At 45.6% G+C, this 18,002-nt stretch overlaps 1 protein-coding gene across 1 annotated transcript in view; it reads left to right on the forward strand.

Moving 5' to 3' along the window:
* Nucleotides 1–384: 384 nt before the first annotated feature.
* The window catches only part of GRIP2 (glutamate receptor interacting protein 2), a 293,045-nt gene continuing 275,427 nt past the window's right edge, over nucleotides 385–18,002 (forward strand). Inside the window, exon 1 of the mRNA XM_077451617.1 lies at nucleotides 385–829. Coding sequence (XP_077307743.1) covers nucleotides 667–829 — 163 coding nt within the window. The 5' untranslated portion in view covers nucleotides 385–666. The remainder of the gene's footprint in view (nucleotides 830–18,002) is intronic.

Here is an 18,002-nt window from a genome sequence, read left to right on the forward strand (position 1 = left end):
GATAGATAGATAGATAGATAGATAGATAGATAGATATTGAAAAGATGGACTACCGGCGTGGGTTATGGGATAATATATAAAAGAGGTGATTATTTATGCAATCTTCATCTCTCCTCTCCTGAAGAGCTGACAATTATTTAGACTTTTTTTTTATTATTATGCAACATATATTGCCCCCTCCCTTTCATTGCCTCGTATCTCGTATTCCCCATTTCTTTCCCGTGTATCTCAAAGGAGGCTGCCAATGAAGTTTAGCGCTTTGTGAACATTAACGACATGATGTATTTGTTCCACATGTCGCTCTGCCATCCCCGCTGACAGTATCTGAGCTTTGAAGGACCGTGAGAGGCAGCTCATTCTTCAGCCTGCGGAGAGCTAATAACAGGCTGCCTGAGCACTGACTTCTATCCAACATCTCAAACATTCCAGCAAGAAAAGGCTCTGCCCTCGAGAGTTATTAGCTCCTGTGTAGTAAGTCAGCAGAGAGAGAGAGAGAGAAACATATCTGCCCACACAGACCTCAGAAGCAGAGAATTCTCTCAACCTTCTTCTTCTGTGTTGGAGCAGCTCAGCTTGGAGAACCCTCCTGAGACCGACCTCTCCGTGGTTAGGACCCCAGCACACAGAGCCACCAGGAGCTGAGGATAGCCTTTCCCCTGCCGGCTCATGAACAGGGTCAACAAGGTCCTCCGCATTGTCAGGAGACCCTCTCGAAGGAAGAGACGGGAGAACACCAGGACAGGTGAGGATGAAGAAGATGAAGGCGACCAAGAGAGCCAGGATGACACATGTGAAGAAAGCTTGTGCAGCTTGAGTCTGTGCGTCAGCGGTAAGCCCTAATGTCCCTTTTCTATCTCGTCACCCTTAGGTCATCATTTAAAAAAAAAAACAGCTAATCCCATTGCTATGATTTGTGTGTATACTGCTTATAAACCCAACTTTACCATTAACACTTCATTGTACACCAACTCTCTTTTTTTGCCTCCTTTGTCCAACTTTGTCCACCAAATAAGATTACAACATTGCTTCATATGGACAGCAATGATGAGTGTTAGTAAATGATAAAATTGTTTTACCGATATTACCGAGTCCCTTTTTTGTCTCTCTTGGGGGGTATTTCCATACTCACCAATTTCCTCATGCAAATAAGATTTCAACGTTGCTGTTTATAGACAATAATGACACGTATTTATAAACAAAAAAACTGGCTCGCCAATATATTCATTGACAAAACTGGTTAGCTTGGAGGTATTCTATCATTCATACTTGTACATCAATTTGTAGCACATTCATTTTAATATCAGTAGATATGTTTGACCCTGTGTGTTAGCGGTAAGCCGTAATGTCCCTTTACTATCACGTCACCCTTAGGTCATCGTTACAAAACGGCCCATTACTATGATTTGTGTGTATACTGCCAGCAAACCCAACTTTACCATTAACACTTCGTTGTATACTAGCTCCTTTTTTTTGCCTCCCTCGCTTTACATGTCCACCAAATAAGATTTCAGCATTGCTCCATATGGACAACAATGGTGAGTATTAGAAAAATTATAAAACAGTTTTCGCCAATATTACCAAATGGCAATATTGGTAAAATTGGAGGTATTTTATCATGCTGGAAAATCGATGCCATTTAATCGTAAAAATTGTACTCATTCATCAAACAATTTGCAGGATGTGAATTTTAATATTAGTAGATAAGTTTGACTCTGTGTGTCAGCACTGAGCCCTAATGGCCCTTTACTATCATATCGCCCCCCCCCCCCCTACCCCCCTCCCCCCACCTTTGGGTTATCAATATAAAGGAAGCCATTACTATGATTTATCTGTATACTGCCGGTAAACCCAACTTTTCCATTAACACTTCATTGTACACCAACACCTTTTAACTGTAGGTCTTTATATGTCCAAAAATAAGATTTCATCATTGCTTCATATGGACGACAATGATGAGTTATATTACATTATAAAATTGTTTTGCCGATATTACCAATGGCAATATCGGTAAGTGGAGGCATTCAATCGTGCTGCAAAATATATGCCATTTGATCGTAAACATTGTACTAATTCATCAAACATTTTTCAGCATGTGAATTTTAATATTAGTAGATGTGAGCCCCCATGTCCCTTTACTATCACGTCACCTTTAGGTCATCATTACAAAGCCGCTAATCCCATTACCATGATTTGTGTGTATACTGCTTGTAAACCCAACTTTACCATTAACACTTCATTGAACACCAACACCTTTTTTTACCTCCCTTGGGGGTCTTTATATGTCCACCAAATATTATTTCAACATCGCTTCTTGTGGACAACAATGATGAGAATTAGTAAATGATAAAATTAGTTTGCCGATATTACCGAGCTCTTTTTGTCTCCCTTGGGGGTCTTTCCAAACCCACCAATTTCCTGACGCTTATAAGATTTCAACATTGCTTCTTATAGACAATAATGATGCTACATAGTTACATAGTTAGGCTGAAAAAAGACACAAGTCCATCTAGTTCAACCATAAAATAAATAAATAAATAAATAAAATAAAAAATATCATACAGTCCCTTATACCCAATCCTATACCCACGGTTGATCCAGATGAAGGCAAAAGCCCCCCCAGAAAAGCATGATCCAAGAGAAAAAATTCCTTCCCGATCCCAGAGAGGCAATCGGATTTTCCCTAGACCAACTTTACCTATAAATGTTAGTACCCAGTTATATTCTGTACATTTAGGGAAGTATCCAGGCCTTTCTTAAAGCAATCTACTGAGCTGGCCAGAACCACCTCTGGAGGGAGTCTATTCCACATTTTCACAGCTCTTACTGTGAAGAAACCTTTCCCTAGTTGGGGATGAAATCTCTTTTTCTCAAGATGTAAAGAGTGCCCCCTTGTCCTCTGTGTTGACCGTAAAGTGAATAACTCCAACACCAAGTTCACTATATGGACCCCGTATATATTTGTACATGGTGATCATATCCCCCCTTTAATCTCCTCTTCTCAAGAGTGAATAAATTCAGTTCCTCTAATCTTTCCTCATAGCTGAGCTCCTCCATGCCTCTTATCAGTTTGGTTGCCCTTCTCTGCACTTTCTCCAGTTCCCTGATATCCTTTTCGAGAACTGGTGCCAAAAACTGAACCGCATATTCCAGATGAGGTCTTACTAATGATTTGAACAGATGATATCTCTCTCTCTGGAGTCCATACCTCTCGTAATACAAGAAAGGACTTTGCTCGCTTTGGAAGCCATGAGCTTATGATCTACCAAAACCCCCAGATCCTTCTCCGCTACAGATACCCCCAGTTGTACGCCCCCTAGCATGTATAATACATGCATATTCTTGGCCCCCAAGTACATAACTTTACATTTATCAACATTAAACCTCATTTGCTACATAGTCACCCAATTAGACAGAGCATTGAGGTCGGCTTGTAAATTGGAGACATCCTGTAAGAACGTTATTCCACTGCATAGCTTGGTGTCATCTGCAAAGACAGAAATGGTACTTTTAATCCCAGACCCAATATCATTTATAAAGGTATTAAAAAGTAAGAGTCCCAACACTGAACCGTCACCCCTCTGTCCAAGTATACCACGTCCACTGCCATGTCCTCTGTCCAAGTATACCATGTCCACCGCCACCCCTCTGTCCAAGTATACCACGTCCACTGCCATGCCCTCTGTCCAAGTATACCACGTCCACCGCCACCCCTCTGTCCAAGTATACCACGTCCACAGCCACTCCTCTGTCCAAGTATACCACGTACACAGCCACCCCTCTGTCCAAGTATACCACGTCCACAGCCACCCCTCTGTCCAAGTATATCACGTCCACCGCCACCCCTGTGTCCAAGTATACCACGTCCACTGACACCCCTCTGTCCAAGTATACCATGTCCACCACCACCCCTCTGTCCAAGTATACCACGTCCACAGCCACCCCTGTGTCCAAGTATACCACGTCCACAGCCACCCCTGTGTCCAAGTATACCACATCCACCGCCACCCCTCTGTCCAAGTATACCACATCCACCGCCACCCCTCTGTCCAAGTATACCACGTCCACAGCCACTCTTCTGTCCAAGTATACCATGTCCACCACCACCCCTCTGTCCAAGGTTTTACTTACCTCTTCATAAAAAGAAATCAGGTTTGTTTGACATCTTCTGTCTCTCACAAATCCATGCAAATGTATGCGTATTACTAAACAACAAAATTGGTTTGCCGATATTACAAATGGCAAAACTGGTAATATTGGAGGTATTCTATCATGCTGGAAAATATATGCCATTTAGCCCAGGTTCACACTGAGCTGCGGGAACTCACGCGATTTCAGTCCCACATGTCAGTCCTGATTTCGGCTGCAATTTCAGACACACCTGTGCAGGTTTCTGCACCGATATCAACGTAAATCACAGCCCGAAAATGCAAAAAGTATCACGGATACGACTTTTTGAAATCGGTCCACTGCTGCAGATGCGGCGTCGCACCGATTAGGACAATGCCATTGACGGCAATTTGACATGTCAAATCACATGTCAGAACACTCCAGTGTGAACCAGGGCTGAATCGTAAAAATGTTACTCATTCGTCAAACAATTTGTAGCACCTTCATTTTAATATCAGTTGATATGTTTGGCCCTGTGTGTCAGCAGTGAACCTGAATGTCCCTTTACTATCACATCACACTTTGGTCATCATTATAAAAAAAAGCTCATTACTATGATTTGTGTGTATACTGCCAGTAAACCCAACTTTACCTTTAACACTTCATTGTACAACAACTCCTTTTTGCCTCCCTTGGGGGTCTTTGCATACCCACCAAATTAGATGTCAACATTGTTTCATATGAACAACAGTGATGATTATGATAACTTTGGTTTGCTATTATTTCCAGTGGTAAGATTAGAAGTATTCTATTATGTTAGAAAATGTAATCGTAAAAATTGTCCTCATTCATCAAACAATTTGGAGCGCATTCATTTTAATATTAGTAGATATATGTTTAATTCAGTGGGCGGGATTTACTAAAACTGTCAAATCATGTGCCAAATCGGCGGCTATTGTCGGCAATGGCACTGTCCGAATCCCAAAAGAAGTTCCTGTACTACTTTTGGCGACTTTGGGGGCAATTTGTATAGTCACCTGTGCATGAACCCGTAAAAGATGTCTGCCACATCACTCCCCCCCCCCCCCCCCCCAACTCACAATGAAATGCAGGTTTGAAGACTTGCGAGTTCAACTGAACGTGCAGGATTTCAAATTCGCCTCCAGTGTGAACGTTGTAGGCTAAAACCTGGTAGCTGATTGGTTACTACCCTGTTTCCCCGAAATTAAGACCTAGCGTGATTGTCAGTGATGGGTCTTATTTTCAGGGTAGGGCTTATTTTCGGGGGAAACCGGGTAGGGCTTATTTGGGGAGTAGGGCTTATATTGCAGCCAACACCGACAATCACGCCAGGTCTTATTTTCGGGGGAAACAGGGTATGCACAGCTGCACCAGATTCCGTGTTAGTAAATCTCCCCCATGTGTCAGCAGCAAGCCTTAAAGTGATACTAAAGGTTCCTTTTTTAAAAATAATAACAAACATGTCATACTCATGTCATACTCATACCCAGAAGAGGCCCTGATCCTCCTCTTCTGGGGTCCCCCGGTGGCTCTCTCAGCTCCTTCCCGCATTAGATAACCCCCTGGGAGAAGCTCTCTCCAGTGGGGGGGGGGTTACCTTGTCGGCGTGCTCCTGAGTGCAGCATTCGGCATCCATAGACGGCGAATGCAGGACTCGGCCCCGCCCCCTGGTGGCCGCGTCATTGGATTTGATTGACAGCAGCAGGAGCCAATATTGGAGGTATTGGCTCCAATACCTATTGGTATTGGCTGTGCTGCTATCAAGCTATCCAATCAACAGCCGAGAACCCCCTAGCCGAGAGACAAGTTTGAGGGTTTAGGTAAGTTAAACGGGGGGTGGGGGGGGGGGGGGGGTCTGGTCACTGGCAGGCGTTTTTTCACCTTAATGCATAGGATGCATTAAGGTGAAAAAACACGAACCTTTACAACCCCTTTAATGTGCCTTTACTTTCACGTCACCCTTAAGTCATCATAACAATTGGTTTACTATTACTAATGGCAGAACTGGTAATATTGGAGGTATTCTATCCTGCTGAAAAATATATGCCGCTTAATAATAAAAGTTGTACTCCTACAAAAAGAAAAAAACTATTTGTTGCTCATGAATTTTATTATTAGTAGATATGTTTACGTCTCATCGGGAGGCGTTTTATTGGCCGTAGCAATTATTGCGTCACTAACAGAAGCTTAATATTCTACGTCATTACATAACAATCCACCATGGCAATCTGGTTGCACCGAATCCCATGTATGATTTTCATTAGCTCATTTTTTCCCGATAAGAAAAGGACTAAAGAACCTCTCAACTCATTTCTGTTCCTGGAAAACGTCATCGGCTGGAAGTTTTAAAATGCTAAAATGATAATTGTTCCTTACAGTTATGGTGACTTTATTTCAAAATAATTGACTAAGGCGGTTCAGATAGCAGCGATGATGTGCGGGGAGTAGTGACCGATAGCAACCAATATCCCTGCCGGGGCCATATGAGTTGCGGTGGCAATATTCTGCTCCACATTAAAAAAGAAAAAAATATTATTTTCTCTTTATAAACCTCATTGAAAGGCTTCTTATAAACCACATTTAAAGTGCCGAAGCCCTAGTGTTTCCAGTACATCCTATCAGCAATCCAAATTGTAAATCTGTGCGCACACAACCCAATAAAAACAAGTGGTGTAACCCATTCGAGGATTGCTTACGACCGACCATAACGATTGATTCTAAAGTGACCATTATTGCAAGACATTTTCCAACATGCTGTGACATTTTTTTGCTCCTGGTAACAGATACTTCTCTCTCTATGGAAATAAAAATGAAGAACCTTTTTGCCAGTGGTGGCCACTCCACTCTGTACATAGCGCACCCCTGAACTCTGCACTCTGTACATAGCGCACCCCTGAACTCTACACTCTGTACATAGCGCACCCCTGAACTCTGCACTCTGTACATAGCGCACCCCTGAACTCTGCACTCTGTACATAGCGCACCCCTGAACTCTGCACTCTGTACATAGGGCACCCCTGAACTCTACACTCTGTACATAGCGCACCCCTGAACTCTACACTCTGTACATAGCGCACACCTGAACTCTACACTCTGTACATAGCGCACACCTGAACTCTACACTCTGTACATAGCGCACACCTGAACTCTACACTCTGTACATAGCGCACACCTGAACTCTACACTCTGTACATAGCGCACACCTGAACTCTACACTCTGTACATAGCGCACACCTGAACTCTACACTCTGTACATAGCGCACACCTGAACTCTACACTCTGTACATAGCGCACACCTGAACTCTACACTCTGTACATAGCGCACACCTGAACTCTACACTCTGTACATAGCGCACACCTGAACTCTACACTCTGTACATAGCGCACACCTGAACTCTACACTCTGTACATAGCGCACCCCTGAACTCTACACTCTGTACATAGCGCACACCTGAACTCTACACTCTGTACATAGCGCACACCTGAACTCTACACTCTGTACATAGCGCACACCTGAACTCTACACTCTGTACATAGCGCACCCCTGAACTCTACACTCTGTACATAGCGCACACCTGAACTCTACACTCTGTACATAGCGCACACCTGAACTCTACACTCTGTAGATAGCGCACACCTGAACTCTACACTCTGTACATAGCGCACACCTGAACTCTACACTCTGTACATAGCGCACCCCTGAACTCTACACTCTGTACATAGCGCACCCCTGAAATCTACACTCTGTGCTTAGCACACGCCTGAACTGAACTCTACACTCTGTACACAGTGCACCCCTGAACTCTGCACTCTGTGCTTAGCACACCCCAGAACTCTACACACTGTACACAGGTCACTCCTGAACACTGCACACTGTACACAGTGCACCCCTGAACTCTACACTCTGTACACAGTGAACTCTGCATTCTGCACACAGTGCACTCCTGATCTGAACTCTGCACTCTATGCTTAACACACCCCTGAACTCTGCACTCTTTACACAGATCACTCGTGAACTCTGCACTCTTTACACAGGCCACTCCTGAACTCTGCACTCTTTACACAGGCCACTCCTGAACTCTGCACTCTGTATGCAGTGCACCCCTGAAATCTGCACTCTGCACATAGTGCACCCCTGAACTGTATACTCTGTGCTTAGCACACTCCTGAACTCTACACTCTGTACACAGGTCACTCCTGAACTCTGCACTCTGTACACAGTGAACCCCTGAACACTGTACACAGTGCACTCCTGAACTGAACTCTGCACTCTGTGCTTCGCACACCCCTGAACTCTGCACTCTGTACACAGTGCACCCCTGAACTCTGCACTCTGTACACAGTGCACTCCTGAACTCTGCACTCTGTACACAGTGCACTCCTGAGCTGAATGCTGCACTCTGTGCTTAGCACACGCCTGAACTCTGCACTCTGTACACAGGTCACTCCTGAACTCTGCACTCTCTATGTAGCATCATTCTAAAATCTGCACTCTGTATGTAACACGCTCTGCAACCCTGCACTCTGTACATAGCACACTCCAGACACAACTAATCCTTTGAGGGCAACAATACTGCTGATGCGGCCCACGATGAAACTGAGTTTGACACCCCTGACTTACAATCATAAGTTATGATTTTATCTTGCCTGTCGATCAAAATCCCATGTGTGGCATATCGATCAAATGGATTGCTGACTATAGATCGATTACTCCGATTGGAAATTGTAAAAAAAGAAAGAAATTGATCACTTATTGAAGCATATATGGGCATTATCAGACATTTTCCCGTCAATCTGGCTGTTGGATGTGATCCAGGTTTGTAATAGTTTCCGTTCTGAGAATACCGATTGGATTTGATAAGATTTCTGTAACCGGCAACAATAAAAATCACAATCTATTGATGTGACTCTGATAGGTGCAATACATTCATGTTACATGAAAACCTCCCTGCTTGTTACTTTATCTTTTTTTTTTTTAACTGAGGCAAAATTGTGAAAATGAATTGGCAGCATTTTTACTTTGCTTTTCCGCCGTATCTTGTCCTTGCACTGAACTAATCCAAAGCGCTACAGCGGCGGCGATAGTTAAATACGGGAAGGTTAAGAGCGCGTGTAATAAAACAGGTCGTAAGCCTCCCTATAAAAGCGCGATGTACTCCAGAGATGGCGCGTCTCCACCCCCCTGATGGCGGAGTTCAGGGCAGCTTGAAAAGATGCCGCACAACCGGTAGCAGTGCTGCAGTCGCTGGGGAAATAAGTTGCGAATATCTTGTGAAGTGGGTCTGCCGGCTGGGAATATCTTTACAGCCTTCAAACAAATAGAAAATGTTCACTTCCAAACCGCCGCAGCCTCTTCCTAAACACCAGGCAAGCAAATTCAGCCAGGCAAACGGCAATGTACAAAGTGTCCCCCCCCCCCTACAACCAGCGGGGTTCAGTACCTAACATCTGGGGGGAGGGGGGGTTATATAGCATCTTCGTATTCTTTGCATTACTTTTATTAAACTAGTATTAAACCCAAAAGCACTTATTATATTGCAGCTTACCAATTCCTAGATGTGATAGCTGCATTCGTTTTCTGTTTTAGGCTTTCTTCCTTCTGTTTTCATCTGGTGATCCAGCCATTAAGTCTGTTTTTCAAAAGAACCTGCTCTCCAGCAAAATCTATCAGTTTACAGGGATAAGAAAAAAAAAACAACATTTAACACTGACAGGGGTGCTTACTAGGGTTGCCACCTGTTCGGGATTGGAATAGGGTTGCCATCTGTCTGGGATTCACCCGGACAGTTTGGGTTTAGAATCCTACGTCCGGGTTTCAGACCACCTAAAACCCGGACACATTATTCAGACCAGACTATGGCTTCCCAGCAGGGTTGCTGGCTGCATTTGTGTAAGCCAAGAGTGTCTGTTGCACTTTCTTTCACACTGCCCGAAACCAGCTCTAACACCCCCCCCCCCCCACACACACACACACACACACACACAGATGGGACAGGAGAAAGGGCTCGATCTGCACCTCTTTCTCCCGCCCCTACCCCTCTTTGTCTGCCCACACTCCAATCCCCAGCGCTATACCTCAGAAAAGGAAAGTGGAGATGGGAAATTTGAAGCCCAGCAGCCTCAGATACATCTGGATGAGAGGTGCTGACTGCCAAGGGGTGAGTGAGCTCACCATCCATCCCAGTCTGTGACTGAAGTCTCCCCCCTTCTCTCTCCTGCCTCTGAGTGAGTACACAAAGATGAAACAGGGTTCTCAGAGCACCCCTTACATCAGAGTTCCCCTTAACACTAGAGGCCACAGTGTTTCCCCTTACATCAGAGTCCTCTCTGTACATCACAGTTTTCAGTGTTCCCCCTTAAATCAGGGTTGCCAGAGCATCTCTTATGTTAGAGTCCCCAGAGTTCTCCCTTACATAAGAGTCTGCAGAGTCCCCCCTTACAGTGAAAGGGAACTCTGTGACTTCAGATGTAAAGGGGGACTCTTGTGATTAACTTCATATGATTAGTTAATGTATTTAATAGTAACATCTATGCATAGTTTATCTATGCATACTATGAAAAAAAACATTGCTGTGCGACGCTGAAGTGTTCGGATTTGACTTGAAGAATATCTGGCAACCCTAGTTCTGCCCCTCCAGCAAAAAAATAAAAGTCAGCAGCTACATATACTGTACTGTACCTGCTGACTTTTAACACTAGGGCACTTACCTGTCCTGGATTAAAGCGATGTTGGCACCCCAGCAGATGTTTCCATCGGCTCTCGGGTGCAGCCGCTGCCATTCGTGGTAAGAGAAACCAACAGTTACATAGTTACATAGTAGGTGAGGTCGAAAAAAGACACAAGTCCATCCTATGTGTGTGATTATATGTCAGTATTACATTGTATATCCCTGTATCTTGCAGTTATTCAGGTGCTTATCTAATAGTTTCTTGAAACTATTGATGCCCCCCCCCCGCTGAGACCACCACCTGTGGAAGGGAACTCCACATCCTTGCCGCTCTTACAGTAAAGAACCCTCTACGTTGTTTAAGAGTAAACCTCTTTTCTTCTAATTTTAATGAGTAGTCACGAGTCTTGTTAAACTTCCTTCTGCAAAAAAAAGATTTCTCCCTATTGTGGGGTCACCAGTCCAGTATTTGTATATTGAAATCATATCCCCTCTCAAGTCTCTTCTCCAGAGAGAATAAGTTCGGAGCTCACAACCTTTCATCATAAATAATATCCTCCAGACCCTTTATCAGCTTTGTTGCCCTTCTTTGTACTCGCTCCATTTCCAGTACATCCTTCCTGAGGACTGGTGCCCAGAAATGGACAGTATACTTCAGGTGCGGCCGGACCAGAGTCTTGTAGAGCGGGAGAATTATCATTTTATCTCTGGAATGAATCCCCTTTTTAATGCCAATATTCTGTTTGCTTTGTTAGCAGCAGCTTGGCATTGCTGAGCCTATCATCTACTAGGACCCCCAGGTCTTTTTCCACCCTAGATTCCCCCCAGAGGTTCTCCCCCCAGTCTATAGATTACATACATATTTTTGCCACCCAAGTGCATTATTTTACATTTTTCTACATTAAAACTCATTTGTCATGTAGTTGGCCACCCCATTCATTTGTTCAGATCTTCTTGCAAGGTTTCCACATCCTGCGGAGAAGTTATTCAGGGCTGGTGCAAGGATTTTTTGACACCCTAGGTGAAATCTCATTGTGTTACCCCTGCCCCGGCTGACTCCGCCCCTTTTCCCTGCCCATGTAAATCCCACCTTTTTAATAAAGCGCCCATAAAATGCAGCCTCGCCAGCGCCCATCAAATGTAGCCTCACCAGCGCCCATCAAATACATCCTACCAGCGCCCTTCAATGCAGCCTACCAGTGCCATTCAATTAATGTTTGCTTGCTGCGGGATTGGGGACACAGACACAGTCCTCCACCGCCGCTGTGCCTCTGACATAATGTGTGAATGGAGTGGCGGCTGCCTGCAGATGCTGAGACTTAGTTGCTTGCTGCAGAGAGAAGAGAGTAGAAAAACCAGTGGCCGGGTGCCCTAGGCAGCAGGGCACCCTAGGCGGCCGCCTAGTTTGCCTAGTGGTAGCACCGGCCCTGAAGTTATTGCCCTTCTTAGCTTAATATCATCCGCAAATACAGAGATTGTACTATTTACCCCATCCTCCAGATCGTTTGTGAGCAAATTAAAAAGGATTGGTCCCAGCACGGAACCCTTCGGCTTCACAGCCGGTACCCTTCGACTTCAGAGCCGTTTCCCCCGGCTGCGCATTTCGCTTTCCCAATGGCCCGGCGGTGGGGGGAGAAGGAGGGGGAGCCAAACAGTGATTTCTCAGAAGTGGGGAACAGGTACCTGTCAAAAACAGGTACCTGCTCCCCCCCCCCCCCCCCCGAAAGTTGCCAAATGTAGCACCGGAGGAGGGGGAGGAGGCGGATAAGCGGAGCTTCAGCTTCTGGGTGGAACTCGGCTGTACGAATATTTACGGTAAATACTTTCATGTCTACAGCTTGGGCCACAGATCCAGTGTGAATCCAGGAGAGCTGTGTTGCCTATTCAGTCTCCAACTTTAGAAACTGGATCGTAAAAGGTTTCTATGTAGAGATCTTAACACATCAGACATTAAAAACTACAGGGAAGTTTTTTTTTTTTTTGCCTGGACCGGAGTTCATGCTTTAGTAGGCTTGATCACAAAGTGATGAACGTTGCTTCTGTTGAACGTCAGCTTCTGTGTCGGGAAGTGGCCCCTTTTCTGGGTTCCTTCCAAGAGTCCCCCCCTCAGGCGGCAGAAGACAAAGTAGATCATTAATCAGAACAGCGGATGGCGCTTCCTCACCTGCCTCAGTAGCGCTCTTCTATTCCGCACGCTTGTCCCTCGCAGCCGCGTCAGAAGGCGAAGAGCGCTTCCAGTACAACAACGGAAAAAAAAAATGTCTTTCATCTCTATTATTTTAACCTAGCATTTTCTTTGTCTCATAAATTTTAATGAGGGTCTTTTTCTCTTTATTGCACTCGGAGTTCTCCCTTCTTTCTGAATCTCCCCTTCTGCGGCCCTAAAAGGAAGACAGTAATTACCATGCTGCGTTTCCCCATCTCCGAGCTGAAAAGAACAAATTGAGTGAAGGCAAAGGCGGTTGCGGGAGGCAGGAGGAGAGAGCGGGCACCGAGCACCTGTCTGGACGTGTTGGCTTCAGACTAGCATAGCCGGCGCTGTCGGAACAGCGGATTCATCCTGCTCAGCGACTGACTAGGGGTTTAACCACTTGCTTACCGGGCACATAAACACCCCTTTCTGCCCAGACCAATTTTCAGCTTTTAGCGCTGTCACTCTTTGAATGACAATTGAGCGGTCATACAACACTGTACTCATATGACATTTTTATAATTTTTTTCCTACAAATAGAGCTTTGTTTTGGTGGTATTTGATCACCTCTGGGTTTTTTATTTTTGTTAAAAAAATTTAAAAAGACCGATTTAAAAAAAAAAAAAAAAAAGCGTTTTAGATTTTGTTAAATTTTGCAAACGGGTAATTTTTCTCCTTCGTTGATGTACGCTGATGAGGCTACACTGATGGGCACTGATAGGCTATACTGATGCCACTGATAAGGCGACACTGATGGGCACTGATAAGGTGGCACTGATGGGCACTGATAAGGTGGCACTGGTGGGCACTGATGAGGTGGCACTGGTGGGCACTGATGAGGGGGCACTGGTGGGCACTGAAAGGTGGCACTGATGGAGGCACTGATGGGCAGCACTGAAGGGCATTGATAGGTGGCACTGAAGGGCACTAATAGGTGGCACTGATAGCTGGCACTGATGGGTGGCAGTGATGGGCACTGATAGGCTGCACTGATGGCACTGATAAGGCGACACTGATGGGCACTGATAAGGCGGCACTGATGGGCACTAATAGGCGGCACTGGTGGGCACTGATGAGGTGGCACTGGTGGGCACTGAAAGGTGGCACTGATGGGCAGCACTGAAGGGCATTGATAGGTGGCACTGAAAGGCACTAATAGGTGGCACTGATAGCTGGCACTGATGGGAGGCAGTGATGGGCACTGATGGGTGGCAGTGATGGGCACTGATCGGCACTGGTAGGTGACACTGATGAGGCACTGATTGGCACCAATGGTGGGCATTGATAGGTGGCACTTGTGGGCATTGATAGGTAGCACTGATTGCTGGCACTGATGTACTGGTGGGCACTGATTGGTGGGCACTGATTAGTGGCACTGGCAGGTGGTACTGGTAGGCACATATGAGGCGGCTTCACCTCTTCCTCTTCGGGACCGATGTCCCTTCAACAGAAGCTGGTGATTGGCTTTTTTTTCTCCTCACGCTGTCAGCATGAAAAAAAAAAAAAAGATTACTGATCTTTTGTTTATATCACGTGATCAGCCGTCACGTGGTAAGAGGTCAGGATCAACCCCTTACCGCACCGTTCAGGGGGACAGGGCAAGCATGCAATGGGGAGGACGTCTATTGACTCCCTCCCAGCAAAGCAGATCCGCGCTGTAGCCGTCATTCGGATATAACTCGGATATGAAGTGGTTAACCATTTACAGACCGCCCACCGCAGTTTTATGTCGGTACTTTGAAGAGGAATAGCGTTGCTGTGGCAGCAGCTAGCTGCCATAATCCCCGGTATCCTCTTCTTCAGCGGGCGGTCCGCTTTCAGATAAAAGTGGTCTCTGCAACGGATTTGCCACAAGATCACTTTTATCGGCGGCAGGAGAGGGGGAAAAAAAAATTGGACTAACTGTTATCTTATTTTTTCATTAAAAAAAGTGTATTTTTTCCAAAAAAAAGTGCGCTTGTAAGACTGCTGCACAAATACGGTGTGACACAAAGTTTTGCAACAACCGCCATTTTATTCTCTAAGGTGTTAGGAAAAAAAAAAAAAAAATATATATATATATATATATATATATATATATATATATATATATATATATATAATTTTTGGGGGTTCTAAGTAATTTTCTAGAAAAAAAAAATGTTTTTAACTTGTAAACACCTCTCAGAAAGAAGCCCGGTCCTTAAAGGGGTTGTAAAGGTAAATGTTTTTTCACCTTAATGCATTCTATGCATTAAGGTGAAAAAACATCTCACACTGCTGGCGCCCCCAGTCCCCCCATTTTACTTACCTGACCCCTCGAAAATCCCGTGCTCGCCCCCGCCGTCCTCTTCGCCGCTCAGCCTGGCCGCTGATTGGCTGGAGTGGATGGATTGAAAGCAGCGCAGCCATTGGCTCGTGCTGCTGTCAATCACATCCAATGACGCAGCGCGCCGGGGGGCGGGGCCTTGTGATACAGCGAGCGGCTATAGCCGCCGGCTGTATCACGGGAGCGCGCCCGCAGTGCTTCTCACCAATGCGAGGGAGCTCGCATTAACGTGAGAAGCACCTGCGGGAGGAAGCAGAGACAGCCACCGAGGGACCCCAGAAGAGCAGGTTCGGGGCCACTCTGTGCAAAACGAGCTGCACAGTGGAGGTAAGTATGACATGTTTGTTATTTTAAAAAAATAAAAAATTTTACTTTACAACCCCTTTAAGTGTTTAAAGGTAACCCTGAAAGAAATAGATCAGCTGATCTGCTTATGAAAATGCTAGTTGCCTGGCTAACATGCTAATCCAGTGCCCCCCTATACTGTACTTTAGAGGACCCCATCACCACAGAGTCCCCCCCATCCAGGCCCCCCTCCATCACATCAGCGTCCCCCCAATACATGAGAGCCCCATCACATCTAAGTCCCCAATCACATCAGAGGTCCCCCTACACATTGAAGTCCTCCCATCACACCAATGCCTCCCCCCCTATACTGTACATTAGAGGCCCCCATCACCACCTACAAAGATCCCCCCATCCAGGCCCCCCTCCATCACATCAGAGTCCCCCCAATACATGAGAGCCCCATCACATCTGAGTCCCCAACCACATCAGAGGTCCCCCTACACATTGAAGTCCTCCCATCACACCAATGCCTCCCCCCCTATACTGTACATTAGAGGCCCCCATCACCACCTACAAAGATCCCCCCATCCAGGCCCCCCGCCATCACATCAGAGTCCCCCCAATACATGAGAGCCCCATCACATCTGAGTCCCCAATCACAACAGAGGTCCCCCTACACATTGAAGTCCTCCCATTACACCAAAGCCCCCCCTATACCAGGAGTCTCTGAACCTTCTAAAGAAAGGGCCAGTTTACTGTCCTTCAGACTTTAGCGGGCCGGACTGCGCCCAGTGGGAGTAAACAATAGTGCCCCTTTTTTTTTGCCAGTGGAAGGAATTATACCCCATCATTGGTGTAAATAGAAAGAATTATGCCCCATCATTGGTGTATGAGTAAGCGCTAGTTTTAGCGTGAAACGCGTCAGAATGTTGTTTTATATTTTTCCCTTTGCTGTTGTGATTTGTGTGATATGAGGTTTTTCATTTTGAAGAAATAAAGGCACGTTTTACTTTTCATCTGATCCGGGTTGCGGCTGTCCAGAGTTTGTTCATTTTTTATTTACCATCATTGGTGTAAATAGAAAGAATTATGCCCCTTTATTGGTGTCAGTGGCAGGAAATATGCCCCATTGCTGGTGTCAGTTGCAGGAATAATGCTTCAAGGGCTGGATAAAGGCAAGCAAAGTGCCGCATCTGGCCCCAGGGCCACAGTTTGGAGACCACTGCCCTATATCATAGCGCCCAGGGCAGCCGTCTCTTCTGCCCACCCCTTGTCCCGGCTCTGAGTGGGTGTTTCTATACAGGCTTTATTTGCATGTAGAATTGGTAACACACACATGTGATGCTGAGCCTTGATAATTGAAAAAAAAAAAAAAAAACTGAAATCCAGTGAATGAAAGGGGTGGGCCAGGGACAGTCAGGCCTGAGAGGGAAAAGGGTAGATTAGAAGCTGCAGCGAATCAGACAGGGCCGTCTTTAAGGCAGGGTAAAAGGGGCAGCTGCCCTGGCCCCTGTCATTGTTGTGGGGCCCAAAGCAGCTTCCTCATACTTGCCAACTATCTCAGTTTAAATTCCCTCGTCCTTTGAAGTTTCAGTCCTGTGCTGTGTCCCGATATCTCAGTGTGAAGTGCTGCTATTAATGCTGCTCAGCTCTGCCCTATTGTTGTGTACAGAAGACTCACCTGCAGACCCTGTGTTTACATGTAAATAACCGGCATTCATATGTAAATAGCGGTGGCATTCATAAGTAAACAGCTGCAGCCGGCGGTATTGATATGTAAATAAAGGCGGCATTCATATGTAGATCATGCCCCTCTGCAGTGAGGAGATGATGTGCTGTAACCTCTAGCAACCAATCACTGAGCAGTATTACTGTACAGTAATCTCTAGCAACCAAGTAACAAGCAGAAATCATTTGCTGTAACCTCTAGCAACTAATCAGTGAGCCATAATGTGTGCTGTAACCTCTAGCAACCAGTCGGTAAGCAATAATGATATGCAACCAGTCATCGCAATTGCTGCCTGATCTGATACAGTAAACGGATCTTAAGTCTAGCTGCTATTTATTGTATGTCTCAGAGCAGGTGGAAAGTGAAATTGCATGGGTGTGGGGGGTGCCAAGAAAATGTATGCCCAGGGTCCAATAAAAATATAAAGTCCGCCTCATTTTTCTATCTGTGGGATGTCCATTATCATCCATGATGCTAGATGTCCTCGAGCCAGGAAATGGGGCGGGGCTTTATCTGATTGCAGCAGCTTCTAATGCACATTGTGATCGGCTCACAGTGTGCGGTGAAATCAGAGAAAAACATTTTCAGTCCAGGAGAGGAGCCGCTACAACTGACGGAAAGGACCGGAGTTCAGCTCTGAGCCTCAGGGCTTCACATGTCCTTAAACCTGCACAATGTGAGACGGATCGC

Source organism: Lithobates pipiens, unplaced genomic scaffold (genome assembly GCF_037356315.1).
Source record: "Lithobates pipiens isolate NorthernLeopardFrog02 unplaced genomic scaffold, aLitPip1_a1.2 Scaffold_23, whole genome shotgun sequence".
Taxonomy (NCBI): domain Eukaryota; kingdom Metazoa; phylum Chordata; class Amphibia; order Anura; family Ranidae; genus Lithobates; species Lithobates pipiens.